This window comes from Bufo bufo, chromosome 2 (genome assembly GCF_905171765.1).
Source record: "Bufo bufo chromosome 2, aBufBuf1.1, whole genome shotgun sequence".
Taxonomy (NCBI): Eukaryota; Metazoa; Chordata; class Amphibia; order Anura; family Bufonidae; genus Bufo; species Bufo bufo.
In genome coordinates, this window is record NC_053390.1 from 579,385,971 (window position 1) to 579,405,192 (window position 19,222).

The 19,222-nt window shown below is 42.9% G+C and overlaps 1 protein-coding gene across 1 annotated transcript in view; it reads right to left on the reverse strand.

Annotated features, from left to right (window-relative positions):
* SLC39A8 (solute carrier family 39 member 8) overlaps nucleotides 1–6,271 on the reverse strand; it is an 81,734-nt gene extending 75,463 nt beyond the window's left edge. The window contains exon 1 of the mRNA XM_040420489.1: nucleotides 5,722–6,271. Coding sequence (XP_040276423.1) covers nucleotides 5,722–5,952 — 231 coding nt within the window. The 5' untranslated portion in view covers nucleotides 5,953–6,271. The remainder of the gene's footprint in view (nucleotides 1–5,721) is intronic.
* Nucleotides 6,272–19,222: the final 12,951 nt, after the last annotated feature.

Consider the following 19,222-nt stretch of genomic DNA (forward strand, 5'->3'; position numbering starts at 1 on the left):
TGTTTACCTCTACTGCGCCTGCGCCAAGTCGTCTTTTTCGCGCATGCGCAGTGTATTGGGGATCATTCACTCACAGGGACACTGTTATGGGGGATCTGTGGATGACACTGTATATGCTGCTATATATGTGTCATCCACAGATCCCCCCCCACAACAGTGTGTCATCCACAGAGCCTCCCCCCACAACAGTGTGTCATCCACAGAGCCCCCCCCCCACAACAGTGTGTCATCCACAGAGCCCCCCCACAACAGTGTGTCATCCACAGAGCCCCCCCCCACAACAGTGTGTCATCCACAGAGCCCCCACACAACAGTGTGTCATCCACAGAGCCCCCCCCCCAACAGTGTGTCATCCAGAGAGCCCCCATAACAGTGTGTCATCCACAGAGCCCCCATAACAGTGTGTCATCCACAGAGCCCCCATAACAGTGTGTCATCCACAGAGCCCCCCCACAACAGTGTGTCATCCACAGAGCCCCCCCCCCCCACAACAGTGTGTCATCCAGAGAGCCCCCATAACAGTGTGTCATCCACAGAGCCCCCATAACAGTGTGTCATCCACAGAGCCCCCATGACAGTGTGTCATCCACAGAGCCCCCATATCAGTGTGTCATCCACAGAGCCCCCATAACAGTGCCATCCACAGATCCCCCCACAACAGTGCCATCCACAGAGCCCCCATAACTTTGCCATCCACAGATCCCCCCACAACAGTGCCATCCACAGAGCCCCCATAACAGTGCCATCCACAGATCCCCCATAACACCTTTTGGTTCAAAATATTTTTTTATTTGGCTATTCCCCACCCTTCTTGTAATTGTTCCGCTACTTGTGGGCTGCACGGGAATGAGTTGAGTCACTTCGGTGGCCAATCCCGTCCTGCAGCGCGTGATCCCGCAAGACCTGCCGCTGTAGGTCACGGGTCTCGAGGGATCACGCGCCTCAGGATAGGATTGCGCACCGAAGTGACTGAACTCATGCCCATGTAGCCCGCAAGTAGCGGATCAGTGGAACAAGTACAAGGTGGGTGGGGGGATGATCTGTGGGGTTGCCCAGACGGCTAGGCCCTTCACAGTAGTTATTAACACCTTTCAGCAGTCCCCCATTCACGGAAGGGGAGACTGCTGAAAGGGATTAATAACTACTGTGAAGGGCCTCCCCCCCCCTTTCACAGTAGTTATGCCCAGATATGTGCCCCCTTCACAGTAGTTATGCCCACACTGCTTCTAACAGAGGCTCACTAATGGACGCTGAGATTAGATCACCCCATATGAGAGCATTGAATCAATGCTTTCCTATGGGGAAAAATCTGACCCTGGAGGTCATCATGCAGAGTGTGAGGACGTCCAGCGTCAGATACCAGACCAAAGGTCTGTTTTACTCCAGGAAGCCCTCAGGTGGCTGCCAGCGACTAGAGGCTGACTTATTGCTGGAACGTAAACAATGCAGTTTCTCTAGAACATTGCAGCTCGATTTGCAAAAGAAACACTGTACCCAGACCACATCAATGAGCTGAAGTGGTCTGGGTGCCTTTTGTGTCGCTTTAACTGTGAAATCTTATTAAAGATTGTGTAGTGTGCGGCTGGAGGCGGGGCATGGGTGGGGCCTGTAAGGGGGCCCTTGATTTATTTTGCCCGGGGGCCCTGAGGGTTCTCAGTCCGCCCCTGCCTTCCCGTCTGCATGACCAGACCAAAAGGTCTCTATCCTGTAGGTACATATGAATATCTCCACTCACAGAGCGTTTTTGTTTGTCACAAATGCAGTTTTTGTGTATAGTTTTTGAGCCAAATATGGGAGTGGATACAAAAGCTTATGCACACAACCATTGTTGTTTTGCAGTCCGAAAATTACCGATCCGCTAAACACAGGCTGTGTGCATTCTGCATTTTGCAGAATGGAAGGGCTGGCCCCTAATAGAACAGTCCAATCCTTGTCTGTAATGCAGACAATAATATATTGTTTTGCGGAATTGCCATGTGAACATATGGACACGGAACACACAGAGTCATTTCCAAAATAGACACAGAAAAAAAAGTTTGTGTGCATTAGTCCTCAAAGACATAAATAGTGGTCTGCAATGCATTCGCACCGACCGTGTGCCCGCCGTTTGCAGATGCAGACCCAATCACTTAAATGGGTTCACAATCTGAAAGATTTAGTCCGCACCGTAAAAAAAACAGAACATGTTCTATTTTTTGGCAGTGCGGAAGAACGGACAGAAATCCACAGAAGCACTCTGTAGTGTTTCCGCTCCTTGCCTCCGCTCCACATTACTCCATATCTTGCAGATTGCGCACCCATTGAAGTAAAATGGTCCTCATCCGCGATACCGAATACACACAGTCAATGCCCTTATATTGCAGGGCTGCAATACAGGCCACACACATTCGTGTGCATGAGCCCTTATACTCTTCCTTCTTTTTAACCCCACTGGATATGCCATTTCTCAGGAATGGGAGAAAAATGTCACTAATTCTTGGCCGCTGCAAGATCCATAAAGCTCAATAGAAATTCCATGCTTTAAGGGAACCTTTCATCTTCTGTATGCTGCTCTCACAAAGGGCAGTATAATGTAGTGACGGACCTGCTGATTTCAGCAATCTGTCACTCATGTGATAGCATTGAGTACTGACATGCCGAACTCCACAGCATGCACTATCATTGCAAAGGAGATGAGTCCCATGCCGCGCGCTGCCCTATATGTACAACAGGAAAACACCAGTCATCGTCCAGCATCACAGGATGGTCAGCAGGTCTGTCACTAAACTATGCTGCCCCTGAGGACAGCATGCTGGAGCTGACAGGTTCCATTACACCATCCACTGAACTCTAAAAGACTGACGCCTGTGAATCGGCAAATGGGGGACGCTAGATACAGGGCACTATGGACACAAACATTTGCATGTCCAGTTCTGTTATTGTATTCTATAAGTATTCTAACTCAGGGCTCCTATGAACAGGACAAACATAGCAGAGCTGGAGAGGGTCCAGAGGAGGGCAACTAAAGTAATAATTGGAATGGGTGGACTACAGTACCCTGAAAGATTATCAAAATTAGGGTTATTCACTTTAGAAAAAAGACGACTGAGGGGAGATCTAATTACTATGTATAAATATATCAGGGGTCAGTACAGAGATCTATCCCATCATCTATTTATCCCCAGGACTGTGACTATGACTAGGGGACATCCTCTGCGTCTGGAGGAAAGAAGGTTTGTACACAAACATAGAAAAGGATTCTTTACGGTAAGAGCAGTGAGACTATGGAACTCTCTGCCTGAGGAGGTGGTGATGGTGAGTACAATAAAGGAATTCAAGAGGGGCCTGGATGTATTTATGGAGTGTAATAATATTACAGGCTATGGCTACTAGAGAGGGGTCGTTGATCCAGGGAGTTATCTAATTGGCTGATTGGAGTCGGGGAGAATTTTCTTTTCCCCTCTAAAATGAGGAAAATTGGATTCCATCTCAGGAGGGTTTTTATGCCTTTCTCTAGAGCAGGCACGTCCAAACTGCGTCCCTCCAGCTGTTGCAAAACTATAACTCCCAGCATGCCCTAATAGCTGTAAGCTATCCAGGCATGCTGGGAGTTGTAGTTTTGCAACTGCTGGAGGGCCGCAGTTTGGACATGCCTGCTCTAGAGCAGGCATGCTCAACCTGCGGCCCCCCAGCTGTTGTAAAACTACAACTCCCACAATGCCCTGCTATAGGCTGATAACTGTAGGCTGCTCAGGCATGCTGGGAGTTGTAATTTTGCAACAGCTGGAGGGCCGCAGGTTGAGCATGCCTGCTCTAGAGGCTCAACTTGCAGGATAACAGGCTGAACTGGATGGACAGATGTAACTATGTTACTGTGTTACTATGTAGTCTATAGCTGTTTGGAGTTGTATGCAGATTAGCCATGACATTATGTGAGAGCCCCTTTCAAATGCAAAGAATATCCTTAATATTCTTTAGGCTACTGTGAATTTACCCTGCAGATATAAAGATCTTTATGTTTGTACTGCAGGGGACATAGAGATGCAGACAACTCAATCCACTAATGAAAGTGACTTGTTGGAGAGATAATCTATGGAGACAAAAGCATTACCATAGTTGTAAAATAGATAAAAATGTAATATGTCGATTAAAAAATACACTATGACAGGAATCTGTATCCACGTGTCAAGATGAATGCTCAAAATATTTGTACGCCTCTTCATAAATTAAGTGCATCTTCTAGCGGAGCAGGGCATATCAAGGCCAGTGTACAAATGATGGTCTTGATAAATGACCCCCAAAATATTTGGATTTTACATGTTTATGTCTATGAACAGCTATAGCCTTGGAAGCAAGAGAAGCAATAAACTATAACTGTGGTATACATTAATGGAGGCTCATGTTACTCAATACGTCCTTCAGAGGCCTCCATCGAACTGCACTGCACAGCAAAAGGAGAACTTGCGCATGCAGCGTACGGTGCTAAGTCAGTCCAACAGAGGCTGCTGAAGGACTGAAGATCAAGTCAAATGACGTTCCATCAGCGACCATGTTGGGACCAGACTACCCTACAGCCAGGGATGCGGACCTGTGTAAACCATCACGTTAATGTCTTGGCTGCAGTGCACCAGTGCAGATGTACTACAAGCATTATATTAGTAAGTGGCTTTATGTGGTGTTTGCAGCACATTTATGAAAAGTAATTAAAGAGTGACCAACTGCTTTAAGAGGTACTTACCAAAATTCTCAGACTCAGAAATCTGCTTATTTATGTACTTGTATAGCACTTTTATTTGGGCACTCTAGGATACTATTATCTCAGTCCTATAAAGCACTGTTATTTGGGTCTATATTCTTATGTTATGATTAGTAAACAATATTGTTACTTTTATTTTAATGTAGAATTTCATTTACCTGTTCTATGTTCCTCTTTACAAAAGGTGGATGGGGCTCCCACACAACAGTTTGCCCAGGGACACCCCCAAACCTTAGTTAGTGTTTGTCTCTGTCCATGGGCCTTTAATACCATACACTAGACTGTGAAATGGTAAAACTACAATACAGTTTGGGAATTACTTGAATAATCCATAATAATATCTTACAATGTTATATGATTATTAATAAAACACGTTAAACAGAAGTTCAGTACGACAACTCCGAGTCCTAACACGTGTCAGCCAAGAAAACCAGCAGAAAAAGGCAACTGTCAAAAGAAATGTGGTGTCAGCATTTAGATAATGGACATGCCATAATTAAGGCAGCTCAAGGTATTACCCAACCAACCCCCTGAGGCATAGAAGATAGTCCTTTCACAGTTTTGTTGTGCAAAAAGCAATACATACTGTATCACACAATGTCACACAAACTGCTCATACACAATGATTTTTCCAATAGTTAATCTTCTATCTTGAAATGTTTTGGACTAATATGAATAAAAAGCAAATTGCACAAGCATGTGTCCAGTTCAAATAATATATCCACCAGCAAATAAATCCTTTGCTCCCCACATAACTGAGCAAAACATCCATTCAGAAATCTAAAAAAGCAGGGTAAAGCCCATTATGGCAGGCAAAACCAACCTTAAACAAACAGTTTTTTTAAAGAACTAATAAGGGTCTGAAGAGGATTTTATAAGAACCCATAGCTCTGCCTTGGCCATGTTCCCATCCTTAGCTACCACTCCAGCTCCAGCCCCAGGCTGGTGGATCCCATTGTAAAGAAGCATCTAAATGAAGTTCTTACCTGGTTGTTACTTAAGTGCATCTCCTCAGGTTTTCCACAGCCATCCAACATCTTGTCCACAATGCTGGCACTGAGGTTGCCATCCACTCCATAGGTTTCCAGTATAGCTCCAATGAATCCCTGTTCTGTGGTAAAGTTGGTTGTTGCTTGAGAATGTGCCACCACCAGCCATACACTCAATATAAGTGCTAAGAAAACCCATATCCTTCCACATTGCCTCCCAGCACCCATGGTACAGCTGCCCTGTGCACTTACGGGTTTATTCTATTAGGAGCTGGCTTCTGTCTACACAAAGCTTGTAGAACTAGTTAGTGAATAAGATGTAGACAGTAAAAGCCAGTTCTGAGAGTTGTTAGCATTGGCTGTGTATTGCACCTGCACTGCACAAGTCTACGGGCTCCTGCAGAGAAGCCTGTATATGTCTTCTTCCACTTTGTCCTCTCCCAGTGATAACTCAGCTAGTATTGTGGATAAGAACTGCCCTCTGATACCAGATGGTATGAGCTCTTCCCAGTCTGTGGTAGATAAGATAACACTGCCTCAGAGTCAATGAAACCTGCATATTGAAAAGAAACAAATATTACATCACAACCCGCAAAGCACTCATCCCTCCATGCATTTCCTTCATAGTGCTTGCTGTACTCTGTGTACTTTCCCTGTATTCCTTTTCTCTGTCAATGAGGATTTTCTTTCTTTTAACTACTTCAGATATTGCATGGCATCATGTAACCAGTAAATAGAAGCAGGCCAAGTTCTTCCATTAAATGGGTTATTGTGGAGCTCAGCACTGTACAGATACTGTTTGCTTTTTTTCCCCTCTTTTGCCTTGTTTAACACTGTAAATAGCACTTTTGGCTTGTTCTTGACTCCCTAGCAAAATTTGATTCCTAGGAACCAGTTGATCGTTTTTTGGCAAAACAGTGAAAGCTAAGTACATGTGTTCATTCACTTTTCATACCTGAGAGAATGAAATAGGTTTTATCTCAAAATACTTTTATGACCTATAGAGTAACTAGATACGCTATAAAAGTTGCTGGGACAAATGGCCTACCTGAAGCTAAGGATGTCAGTCCCTTCAAAAAAATAAAATAAAGTGACTACATGTGGGGTATCTTCCTATAAAAGTCAACAGAAGATACAGAAGAAACTGAGCATTTGCACTACTGCACCTATTTATATGTCTAATGCCATCCTATATTCTGAACATGCAGCATGAGGCTTGTGGCAATCACACAAACTGACTGAACTGCCTTAAAAAACAGCTATATAAATAAAAACATAGTGGATCCACTTTCATGAAGGTATCAGATAATCGGTGAAAACTAATGATAGATATCTACTGCGGTCCATCACTTTTCAGTCCAATGTTTAGTAGATGTGGTGCTCACATTCAGCGTAAAGGCGGACTCCTAGCACTTCTGTCTCTACCGCCAGAGAGAGAAGGATGGTGGCCATGACCAAGGCTGGATCAGCATCTTCCTGCTAAATGCTGCTATCCAACACGAAACAGTTAAATTAGCCATACTTCAGGACATATCAGCTGTCATACATTCATTGGTTAAGCTACTGCTAGTAAAGAAGTGGACACTTGGATTGTTTACCCACAAACGTCTATTTGCATTTTGTCTGAAACTATTTTGCCAATGTAAAAATGTTATAAAACCAGCCATTGAAATAACCGAAACAAAGGACTAAAATTTCATCGTTCCATACATGAAGCAATAAATCTGTGCGCCCTTAACAATTAACTCAGGGTCCATAATATAAGAAATGTCGGATTGTCATCATTTCATCATCACTTCAAAGTATGAAAATATAGATATGAAACATTTAACGGACTTATATACCTATCATATCTACTAAAGTATCATTATTCCCCTACATATCCATCAGAAATTATTTTGGGAACAAATGACCACAAAATCAATGTGGAAGGAAAAAGATCACATCCACTCAGCACTACCTAGCATCTTAGATATACAAATATCCCTGTCTATAGCTTCCTCATGCACTGGTCGTATCGGCAGCAAATGTCCTCTCACCTGTACCTTTCCTGTCCTCTGCTGCTTCCAGTGCTGCTCCAGTTATAAAAGACACAGGGCAGGTCACATGGTTAGTTGTTATCCCATTAGTTACCATAATAACCACCTTGCAAAAAAAAAGTGCAGAGCTATGTAAGTGAAGCGTGTTTTATATTCCTTCTGCCTTGCTTCAGGGGTTAATGAGAACCAGCCCATGACCTGCAGGAATCAAATTGTCTCAGCACATTCTGAGACAAAATATATTAAAGTTTTTGTCTCTTATAGTTAATGTATAACCAAAAACACTTTTTTTCACATCCAGTTACACGTTTACACAAAACCCAACTGGCATGAAAAGGGTTTTACATTGATAGCCTATTGATTAGATGTACCATTGTCTGACTGATTGGGAAGGAGGGGGTGTCCAACCACTGATAGCTAGTACAAAGGAATGAAGAACCCCCCTGCTTTATCTGTGGGTGCTGTTGGAATGACAATGTGTCTTTAGTTCCTAGAATGGGACTGGGTTGCCATCCCCAGAACTGCAGAAGAATGCAATAGGATGTATATTAAATCCCGATCATGGACCTTTTCATAACAGTCCAAGAACAGTCCTCAGCAAAGTAGCGTACATTCAAGTGAATGCATATGAGAGGTAAGACTGCATTCACCTCTGTGCTATCATAAAAAAGTCAGACAAAATAGTGCAGCATGCTGTGTTATTTTGTCCGCCTTATAGTCAATGGGGTCCATCAAGTGCCTTTTATGTCCGTCGTTTGACCGATCCAGCACTTCAGTACTTTTTGCTGTTCTGCTCCTTTAATGAATGGAGCAAAGTATTGGGAATATTAACATACATGTAAACAAAGCCTTAGGGCATGTTCACATGAGGTATTTTCCTTGTGAAAAACTTTATGTATTCTCATTGATCCTAAATGGAAATGCGCGTTGCCATTCATGCTGCATTTATTCCACATAGATTTCAAAACTGCATCAAGAAATAACCTGTCCTTTTTTGGCCTGGTTAGTCACATTGAATGGGGCTAATGCGTGGTCAGATACTCAGCATTCAGACTACGAATCCGTGGCAGAAATGTGAGGGTCAGCCTAGAATTCCACAGGAAAAAAAAAACTTCAAGAACTAGCAGAAGAGCACATACAATCTCAACTTCCTGAATCCCTGTGTGGATTATTTTAATTGTTGTTTGTTTTTTGTTTAACCACTTCCAGACTGCCCATAGATTTAATATGTCTGGGTATGCAGTACCCCAGAGCATGGAAGTATCTGTAAATTGAGCTAAGTTAGTCTGTCTAGATTGGAGTCTGGAAAAAAGAGGAAGTTGTGATTTGTTGTTCCTCTTTCTAGGCCCAAAAACTACATAGACTCGCTGTCACGGAAGGTGAGGGAAGGGAAGCAAACCAAACACAACAAAATTACACAAAACAACAGGCTAGGCCCCACAGCTAGGGAACAGGGAAAGGTCACCTCCTGACAATCCCTGAGTCTTTCCTTCACTGCTACCAACATAAACAAATCTCGATGGTAGAAGTGTTCATGCACTCGAACCTAAGCCCTGCTGCAACTGATACAAACCCTCAGCTAGGGAGCAGGCGAAAAGACAACTGGTTCCTTGCACAAGATGAAGGAATCCATGTCTACCTAAGGCCTAGCCAGTACAAACAACAGAAGGGAAGAAAGGAGGGCTTAACTGAAGACGAACTGGGTGCAGGAGATCCACAAAACACCAGCAGAGAACTCCAGGAGAAACTATAAACCGCAAGGGCTATAGTGAGAGGCAGGTATAAATAGCATCACTATCAAACTAATGAGCAGAACCTGTGAGGGGTGGGATCCTGCCCAAAGCCACAAAAAAGCAATCTGTCAGATAGATTCACGTGCAGCAAGTCTTACAGATCTTCTCAGATCACTCACAGGGCAGTGCGTGAGACTCGCTGATCTCTGTATGATGTACAGAATGAGAGAAGACGTAAGACAAAAGAGAGAATTGGAGATCGTAAAATCTGTATTGCCAAGCGTAGGGGTCAGCAAGGCAAACCTGCTACTACAGCCATTCAGACTTTGCTGAAGTGAGGGGAATACTGTTAAAATGCTCTTCACACTTGGACTTCACCAGTCATATCTCTAAAAAACAGTATGTCTCAATTGCAAAAAATAGGCACAAATGCTAAATTGATATTGCCAATCATATATTCTGCAGGAAAAGACTTGAGAAAGATAGATAGGAAAGAGTGCGATCATTTCCTTTCATGCTCAAATCCATACAAAACCATCAGGGTAGACTCGAACTGTATATTGTGGGAACTGTGTTTCTGCTATCATTGGATGTACTACAACTCCCATTTTGCACTTAAGTAAAGAGAGGTGTTTTTTATGCCACATCTGGTTTGGTTAAAGACATCTGCACCATTTGCTAGCCATTGCACTCTACATGCCCTGCCTTACAAACAACATCATGGGCACGGTAAAGGATCTCCTAGCACCCCGACTGGGTACCTCCATTGATGGATGCTCCTAGTGCTTCCCAAGGGCTCCAAGCACTCCTCTTGACACCGCAAGCACTGCCGACCCCACGAACAGCCGTAGTTTGGTTGGGATCTCGTCGTCTTCTACCCACCCTGGACCTACGACAAGGTTTCCAGGTTACAATGGGTGTCTCTTCTTTCAGAGAGCGATGCAGGAACAAGCTCTTACAAGAGCTAGGGATTATACTCTAGCGAGTATAATGATTATAGCAATCCCCAGAGTGTAGTTCTCCAATCCCCCAAACATGAGCCCAGACTTCATGAAGGGTAGAACAAGACACTTGTCAGCCTTTTATGCAGGTCTTCCAGCAAGGGACACTCCCATGGGGGACCTTGTGGAAGACTGAGAGAGTTTCTTACATAAACCAATCACATGCAGTTACAGGCAGACAACACCCACCTGTGATACAATTAATCAACACAATGATTAAGGCTAGCCCTCGGGCCTCTCCAGCAGCCCCAGTGACGGTTTAGTCCGTCACAGACACCTCAACTACCATTGAGCAGATGCTCCAGAACTAGGGTGTGCTCCAAGGGAAGAAAGGGTGTGCCCTTATTTTTCCCTCATGACCGTAGAAAGCAATGTGAGGAAAGCCACTGTGATTGACTGTAAGAGCTAGAGCCACTACCGATCCCAACCTCTGCTCCATCTCCTCCTTGTCTCTCCACAGGTGGTCCACATTCACTTCTGCAAGAATGTTTTTAATGTATCTAATCATGCTGCTAGAGGAGCAGGGAGCCCACTGTCATTAACAGCCAGGCTCCCCACTGAGAAGGCAGAGATGTCTTTTTACAATCTCCATCTTCTCCATCTCTGTATACATGATGCTCAATGAACTATATGGGTCTTAGCAGACAAAGATCATCTGTGCTGGGAGTAGGTTGTATTTCTCCTTTAAATGAGGTAAATATGTCAGCCTCAGATACAGGAGAAATGACAAATATAAACATATGTTTAAATGACTCCAAAGATCTTGTAGAACCTTAAAATGCGTAAACTAAAAAAAAGAAAAAGAAAAAGAAAAAACATAAAAAAGAATACCACCACTAGTCCACATCCCAACTTCTAGCCCCGCCCCCGGCAACCAAAAACTATATATACTTTATATAAAAATTGCCATAATGGAAAGGAAACAATTCAGAGCTCTATTTTAGTTGCACTTTGTGTTAATAAAAAAAAATGACAAAATGTGAAAAAACTATTTTTTTTACATAAAAACGAAAAATTCCAAAATAAAAAAGGCATAAAAATAAAGCTCAAAAAAGATTACAAAAAAGATCAAAGTATCATAAAAAAAAGATGAGAAAAGTATTTAAATAATCAAGCAAAAAAAATGACTATTGAAGTGGCATTCACAAAAAACTAAACTAAACTGTATCTGGTCAGGAATGGGGTTAAATGGCCCGAACTTGAACTGATTAAAAAATCCATGCTTACCTTCTAAGTTATAGGGCTCTTTCACACGAGCGGATGCCGTGCATGGAATCCGCTGCGTGAAAGACAGCCAAGCTCCACTCTGGACAGCAGAGACACGGAACATTAACATGATTGATACTGCTCTCTGTGATCTTTTGACTACAAAATCACAGTGAGATAAAGTTGTCACCGTGATTTTGTAGTAAAAAGATCACAGAGAGTCACAGAGCATTATCAATCATGTTAATGCTCCGTGTCTCTGCTGTCCATAGCGGGACTTGGCTGTCTTTCATGCAGCGGATTCCAAGCACGACATCTGCAAGTGTATAAGCAAGTGTAATACAGCCTTAAGTATATTAGTACATTTCTTCTACAGGTGAGATATGGGTCCCAGAAAATCCTTGTAAATATTAGGTGGCCCCTTTGTGGCTCTTTGCTTCAAACATCTCAGGGTGGTTCAGACTCTATTTTCGGCATGACATGTGAGAAGATACAAAAATAGAGTCACATAACCTTTAAAAATTGTTTTTTCTTTTGCAAACTTTTGAAATTAGATTTTTTTAAAGGTTCTGTAGTTGTATTGTATTTGTATTTGTTAAAAAGATGTAAATGAATCATTAGACATGTAAATGAGCACTTGGGTGGCAACTATGCCCAGCCGAACACCACGTGTGTCAGTCAGTGTATTTAAATGTAATGTAGCATCTATTAATTTATTTATTTTTATTGCCGGGATTCAAACTCCCATGCTTGTACATTAGAGGTAAGGACGTTAACCACTACACTATACAGCTACATATTAACCCACACAGAAATATAAAATAAGTCTTCTGCTGAATAGGAATACTCACTAAATCAGAAATTACTATGATGTTTTTCTGCCACAGTTTAGCTTTCAGCTTTATAGCTGAGAGGATAAGTTCCTTGCCTCTAATGTACAATGTTGGGAGTTCAAATCCCTTCAGAAATTAGATTTAAATATGTCCCCAAGCACTGACACCATATATGGATATATCTATATATGGAGTCGAACTAGAGTCTTACCCTCTCCAGCATGGGGTGCCTGGGGTTCTTCCATTGTGCTCAGGTGCTCGCTCAACACTAGTGTCACATGATTAACATATTGGTATTGCATATGAATGTCACGTTCGGGTGTGGGAGGGAAACACCACACTGAACATAGGAGGGAAAGGGGTGAGGGAATAAAGCCTGGAAACTAGGGAAAGGAGTTGGACACCTCTTAGTAAAACCCTAATCAAAGTCTTGACTAACTACCAGTATGAACAGACCCCAGAGGTAGGTGAGCTCATACACAGGAATACCTAATGTCTTAACTCACCCTATAGGACCCTGGTAAAAATGTCAGGACTGAGACAACCTGTTCCTCCAAAAGGAAGGAGTCTCCCTCAGGCCTTAATAGAAATGACAGGGAAATGCAACACACAAAATAACCCAAACAAAATACAAAAGGGAAAGAAAACACTTAACTTCAAGTGGCTATGGCAGCACCAGGAACTCATGCGAGATCCACACGCAACTCAAACTGAAGCTATAAACCGCATAGCATAGTGGAAGAAACAACAATAAATAGAGAAGGTTAACTGACCATAATAGCCACGCCTGGGAAAAGAAGGTGTGGAAAGCACCAGAAACGACACACACGTCATTTGATCCAAACGGAAAACATGTCAGATCGAACCAAATGTTTCCAGTCTCACCGATCTCCTGCCACCTGTCGCGGGAACGTCCGTGACAATAAATTACCGCATATTCTTTAGGATACATGGAGTTGGTGACAATGTGATACAGAAGAACGGAGTGAAGGGAGAGGTATACTGTACTATTGTATTTCCAGGAACAGTAAAGCACGTATTACCTAGAAGTAACTTTATTACATATATCTGTATTTATAGATGTGATGTATTACTACTGTCAAGGTATGTGTTTGTGTATTAAAAAGCATAACAACAATTAAAGAAATTCTTCATCTTAAACGTAATATTACAAATATCTGATTAATAGGGTAATCATTTTGTGATTTGAGTGGTGCTAAGCAACCTTTGCTCTCTGTCCTCACTACAACGCCAATTATCTGTTGGCTTGAACAACAATATAATAATAATCTTCCATCCAGCTGCTATAAGAATTGAAGGTTGAATTGGATATATTATCAAAAAGAACAATTGAAAGATTGTATTTCTTACCCAAAATCGACAAGACCCTGCATAATCCACTGGAAGTCCAATTGCAAGGGGGATTGGGGGGGGGGGGGGAATCATTAAAGAGTAACTAAACTTCTACTCATTTATTTTTTTAATGTCCCAAATACCCTAAAAATAATTTTACTAATGTACTTTATTTATTAATGCATTTTTATTAAAGATATTCCCCCCTAAAGCCCTGATTGTCCTACACGCTTTAAAATTTGTGTTTCACGCACTGCCACTAATCTGCCACTTCAGAGAACTGAGATGGGGCACATTGATGAACTGGAATGCCATTATATGATATTCTGCTAATGTCAGCCATGAACATATGATCTGTGTGTTCCCTACCGCCCCCATATACAGATCTTTATATATACAGATCTTATATTCAGCTGATCTAAAAGCCCCCCAAACCAGTCATCATGTTACATTTCAACGCCCAATCCTTTTGCTTTCCTGAATAATTAGCTGCCGCTAGAGGTATCTGGCAGTAGTTTCTTCTCTTTTCTCACAGAAAACACATACACACTTGGCTGAACTGAATGACTATGCATATGAAGAGCCAGAAGAGATGGATGTCTGCCAAAATGAGTGTTTGACTGACTGTTATTGAAGGTATATGCATACCTCCCAACTTTTTAAAAGATGGGAGAGGGACACTATGTGGCAATTATTTTCAGCACTAGGCCATGCCTCTAACTTCGCCCAAAACATAACTGTATAACTAATCCCACCCAGTCCCCTAAATGCCCCCACATAGTAATTATTCCCTCTTTATGCCACCACACAGTATTTATGCCTACATTGTGTCCCCTTCACAGATTATGCCCAGATATGTGCCCCCTCACAGTAGTTATGTCCAGATATTTGCCCCTTTCACAATATTATGCCCAGATACGGGCCCTTTTCACTGTATTATGCCCAGATATGTGACCCCTCACAGTAATATGCCCACATATGTGCCCCCTCACAGTAATTATGCCCACATATATGCCCCCTCACAGTAATAAGCCCAGTTATGTGACCCCCTCACAGGAGTTATGCCCACATATGTGCCCCCTCACAGTAATAAGCCCAGTTATGTGCCCCTAGACGGCGTACATAGAAATCACTGGGCCCCATAGGAGAAATCTAAATTGGGCCCCCATTCCCCTTTTATAGCCCCTCACGCTACCCATTCCAGGCCTCTCTCTTTGCTCCATGAACTATGCTTGCTGCTGCGTTTTATAATTTATGCCACCAGGGCCAGATTGGGATTACAAAACAGCCCTGGCAAACAAAAGAGGTATAATAGATGCAGTGTGTACAGATGTATAGTATATACAGCAGTGTACTTTTATGTGAGGTACAAGGTATAATAGATGCAGTGTGTATAGATTTATAGTATATACAGCAGAGCACTGATATGTGAGGTACGAGGTATAATATATGCAATGTGTACAGATATATAGTATACACCCTAGTGTACTGATATGTGAGGTATGCAGTGTCCCACTACGTGTGTGTGGGCACTGCTTAAAAGCACTTTTTGCACTATTGAAAGCACTAGGTTGTAATGTATAACTTTGCACTTGTGTATCTGCAAAATCCCTGTTAACAGACTTATTAGGTGTAATTTATACATCCCACCACTAGATGAGGATAACGTTCAGGTCCTATATATACCCAGGTCAGGCCTAGTGAGACAGGTTAGTGGAGGTTGAATAGAGTGGGACCACAGGTCAGTGTGAAGATCAGTGAGTATATTGACACTGAGAGAGTGAAAAGGTGCAGATCTAGGACGTCAGCTCTAAAGAGAAGTTTTAGTCCAGAAAGGGACAAGAGAGAAGGACAAATTCAAATTCATCCAAAGGATAAAAGCCGTAAACCAGGCATAAAGAACCTTTGGGATATTTTAGGTGAAGGATACCATAGCCTCCGGCAACCTCACCAGAAGTTCCACTGACATTTAACTAACCCACTGCTCCAAAAACCAAAAAACCTAAACAGCCTAAAACAGTGGATTTGCAGAATTAACTCTGTACCATCTAGAGACTGCATATTTGTATTGCTTCAACCAAAAGACATCCAAAGTAAAAGTTGTGAGTTGCATCTTACCACTGTCTACCTCATTATTACTACCTATGGTTGTACCACCATTAACGGTACTAGTGTCACAACAAAAAACATCAAGGGACTCAGCCGCAACAAGCACCCTAAGCACCCTTAACATCAAGGGCACCTCAACCACCATCTTGACTGATGCTTCCTACCACAGAGCGTGCCCCGGAGGATTTCGTGCTGTCCACCTCAACACTGTGCTGCCAGCCCAGGGAGGCTATCTGCTAACCGTGAGTAAACTGATGAACTGTGTGTTATTTCATTTGGCCCCTCATCGGTCCACCGTGCACCTCACGTGTTGCCCCTGCCACTGGCTGGCTGCAGGTACAGGGTATAATATATGCAGTGTGTACAGGTATATAGTATATACAGCAGTGTACTGATATGTGAGGTACGGGGTATAATATATGCAGTGTGTACAGGTATATAGTATATACAATAGTGTAATATGTGAGCTACGAGGTATAATAGATGCAGTGTGTACAGGTATATAAAATACAGCAGTGTATTGAGGCATAAATTACAGCTCGTACCTCACATATCAGTCCACTGCTGTATCTACAATATATCTGTACACACTTCATCTATTATACCTCGTACCTCAAATATCAGTACACTGCTTTATACACTATATATCTGTACACACTGCATCTATTATACCTCATACCTCACATATCAGTCCACTGCTGTATATACAATATATCTGTACACACTTCATCTATTATACCTCCTACCTCACATATCAGTACACTGCTGTATACACTATATATCTGTACACACTGCATCTATTATACCTTGTACCTCACATATCAGTACACTGCTGTATATACTATATATCTGTACATATTGCATCTATAATACTGTGTAATATATGCAGTGTATATATATATATATATATATATATATATATATACAGAGCTATTGATGTGAGACATGCAAGGTATAATACTGTAGATGCAGTGTTTACAGAAATGTGTAGTCAGTTATATATTATGGTCACTATGTGTGAGGTACATGAGGTAGTGGTCACTGTAACTGTCTGAAGTATTATACATGAGTGAACAATGAGTAAAAACAGGGCATGGGGGGGGGCGTTAAATGACGAGAAGTGGAGGACCTCCTCTTACCACTCCATTCCAGTCGGTATGGATCAATGCAGAGCTGATTGTAAACTTCTAATACTTTCTGTTAGGGGTTGAAGGACCTGTGATAATGTCATCACAGGTCCTTGCAGATGTACTTTTCAAACCTGGGAACTACATTTTACACTGTGCAGTTCCCTTAAAGGACGTGTGATGACATCATCAAAGGTCCTTTAGCTTTAGAAAGATAGACAGGAGCAATTAGGGGGCGGGGCCTCTCCTCCACTGTGGGCCCCTCTTCCTCACAGGCCCCATATCAGCTGTGTGGTCTGCCTATATGGTAGGTACGCCACTCACAGTAATATGTCGAGTTATGTGCCCCTTCACAGGAAGTAAAAAAAATAAACTCTACATACTCACCTTGTTCTTCTGATGATCTCCTCAGCATCAGCAGGATACACTGTGTTGGAGGAGGAGGAGCACAGCTGACTCACAGACCAGCAGTATGGAGCGCCGGCAGGCAGTGGCGTTGTCAGGGGGGGGGGCCAGAGGGAGCCACGGCCCCCCTACATCATGCTGTGCCCCCCCATGTGCCCCCCCAACTAAAATGCCCCCCCCAAGTGAGCCGCCGCCGCCGGGCACAGGGAGATGAGCGCTTCCAATGCGCTCATCTCCATTTTAACCTGCCGATGCCAGCGGAGGTGCAGGGGAGGGAGAGGCGTGTCCCTTCCCCTTCCTCTGATAGGCTGCAGGCACTAGGCCGGCAGCCTATCAGAGGCCGGCGCAGGCGGAGCGATGACGTCATCGCGCCGCCTGAGCCATACAGCGCGGGACACAGGAAGAGTCTGCATCGCATCGCTGACACTGAGGTAAGTATAAGTGTTTTTATTTTGTTTGTTTTTTTACAATAGTGTTACTGGCACATTGGGGGGGCTTATTACAATGGGGGGGACTTAATACTGGCACATGATGCAGAAGAATGCAATAGGATGTATATTAAATCCCGATCATGGACCTTTTCATAACAGTCCAAGAACAGTCCTCAGCAAAGTAGCGTACATTCAAGTGAATGCATATGAGAGGTAAGACTGCATTCACCTCTGTGCTATCATAAAAAAGTCAGACAAAATAGTGCAGCATGCTGTGTTATTTTGTCCGCCTTATAGTCAATGGGGTCCATCAAGTGCCTTTTATGTCCGTCGTTTGACCGATCCAGCACTTCAGTACTTTTTGCTGTTCTGCTCCTTTAATGAATGGAGCAAAGTATTGGGAATATTAACATACATGTAAACAAAGCCTTAGGGCATGTTCACATGAGGTATTTTCCTTGTGAAAAACTTTATGTATTCTCATTGATCCTAAATGGAAATGCGCGTTGCCATTCATGCTGCATTTATTCCACATAGATTTCAAAACTGCATCAAGAAATAACCTGTCCTTTTTTGGCCTGGTTAGTCACATTGAATGGGGCTAATGCGTGGTCAGATACTCAGCATTCAGACTACGAATCCGTGGCAGAAATGTGAGGGTCAGCCTAGAATTCCACAGGAAAAAAAAAACTTCAAGAACTAGCAGAAGAGCACATACAATCTCAACTTCCTGAATCCCTGTGTGGATTATTTTAATTGTTGTTTGTTTTTTGTTTAACCACTTCCAGACTGCCCATAGATTTAATATGTCTGGGTATGCAGTACCCCAGAGCATGGAAGTATCTGTAAATTGAGCTAAGTTAGTCTGTCTAGATTGGAGTCTGGAAAAAAGAGGAAGTTGTGATTTGTTGTTCCTCTTTCTAGGCCCAAAAACTACATAGACTCGCTGTCACGGAAGGTGAGGGAAGGGAAGCAAACCAAACACAACAAAATTACACAAAACAACAGGCTAGGCCCCACAGCTAGGGAACAGGGAAAGGTCACCTCCTGACAATCCCTGAGTCTTTCCTTCACTGCTACCAACATAAACAAATCTCGATGGTAGAAGTGTTCATGCACTCGAACCTAAGCCCTGCTGCAACTGATACAAACCCTCAGCTAGGGAGCAGGCGAAAAGACAACTGGTTCCTTGCACAAGATGAAGGAATCCATGTCTACCTAAGGCCTAGCCAGTACAAACAACAGAAGGGAAGAAAGGAGG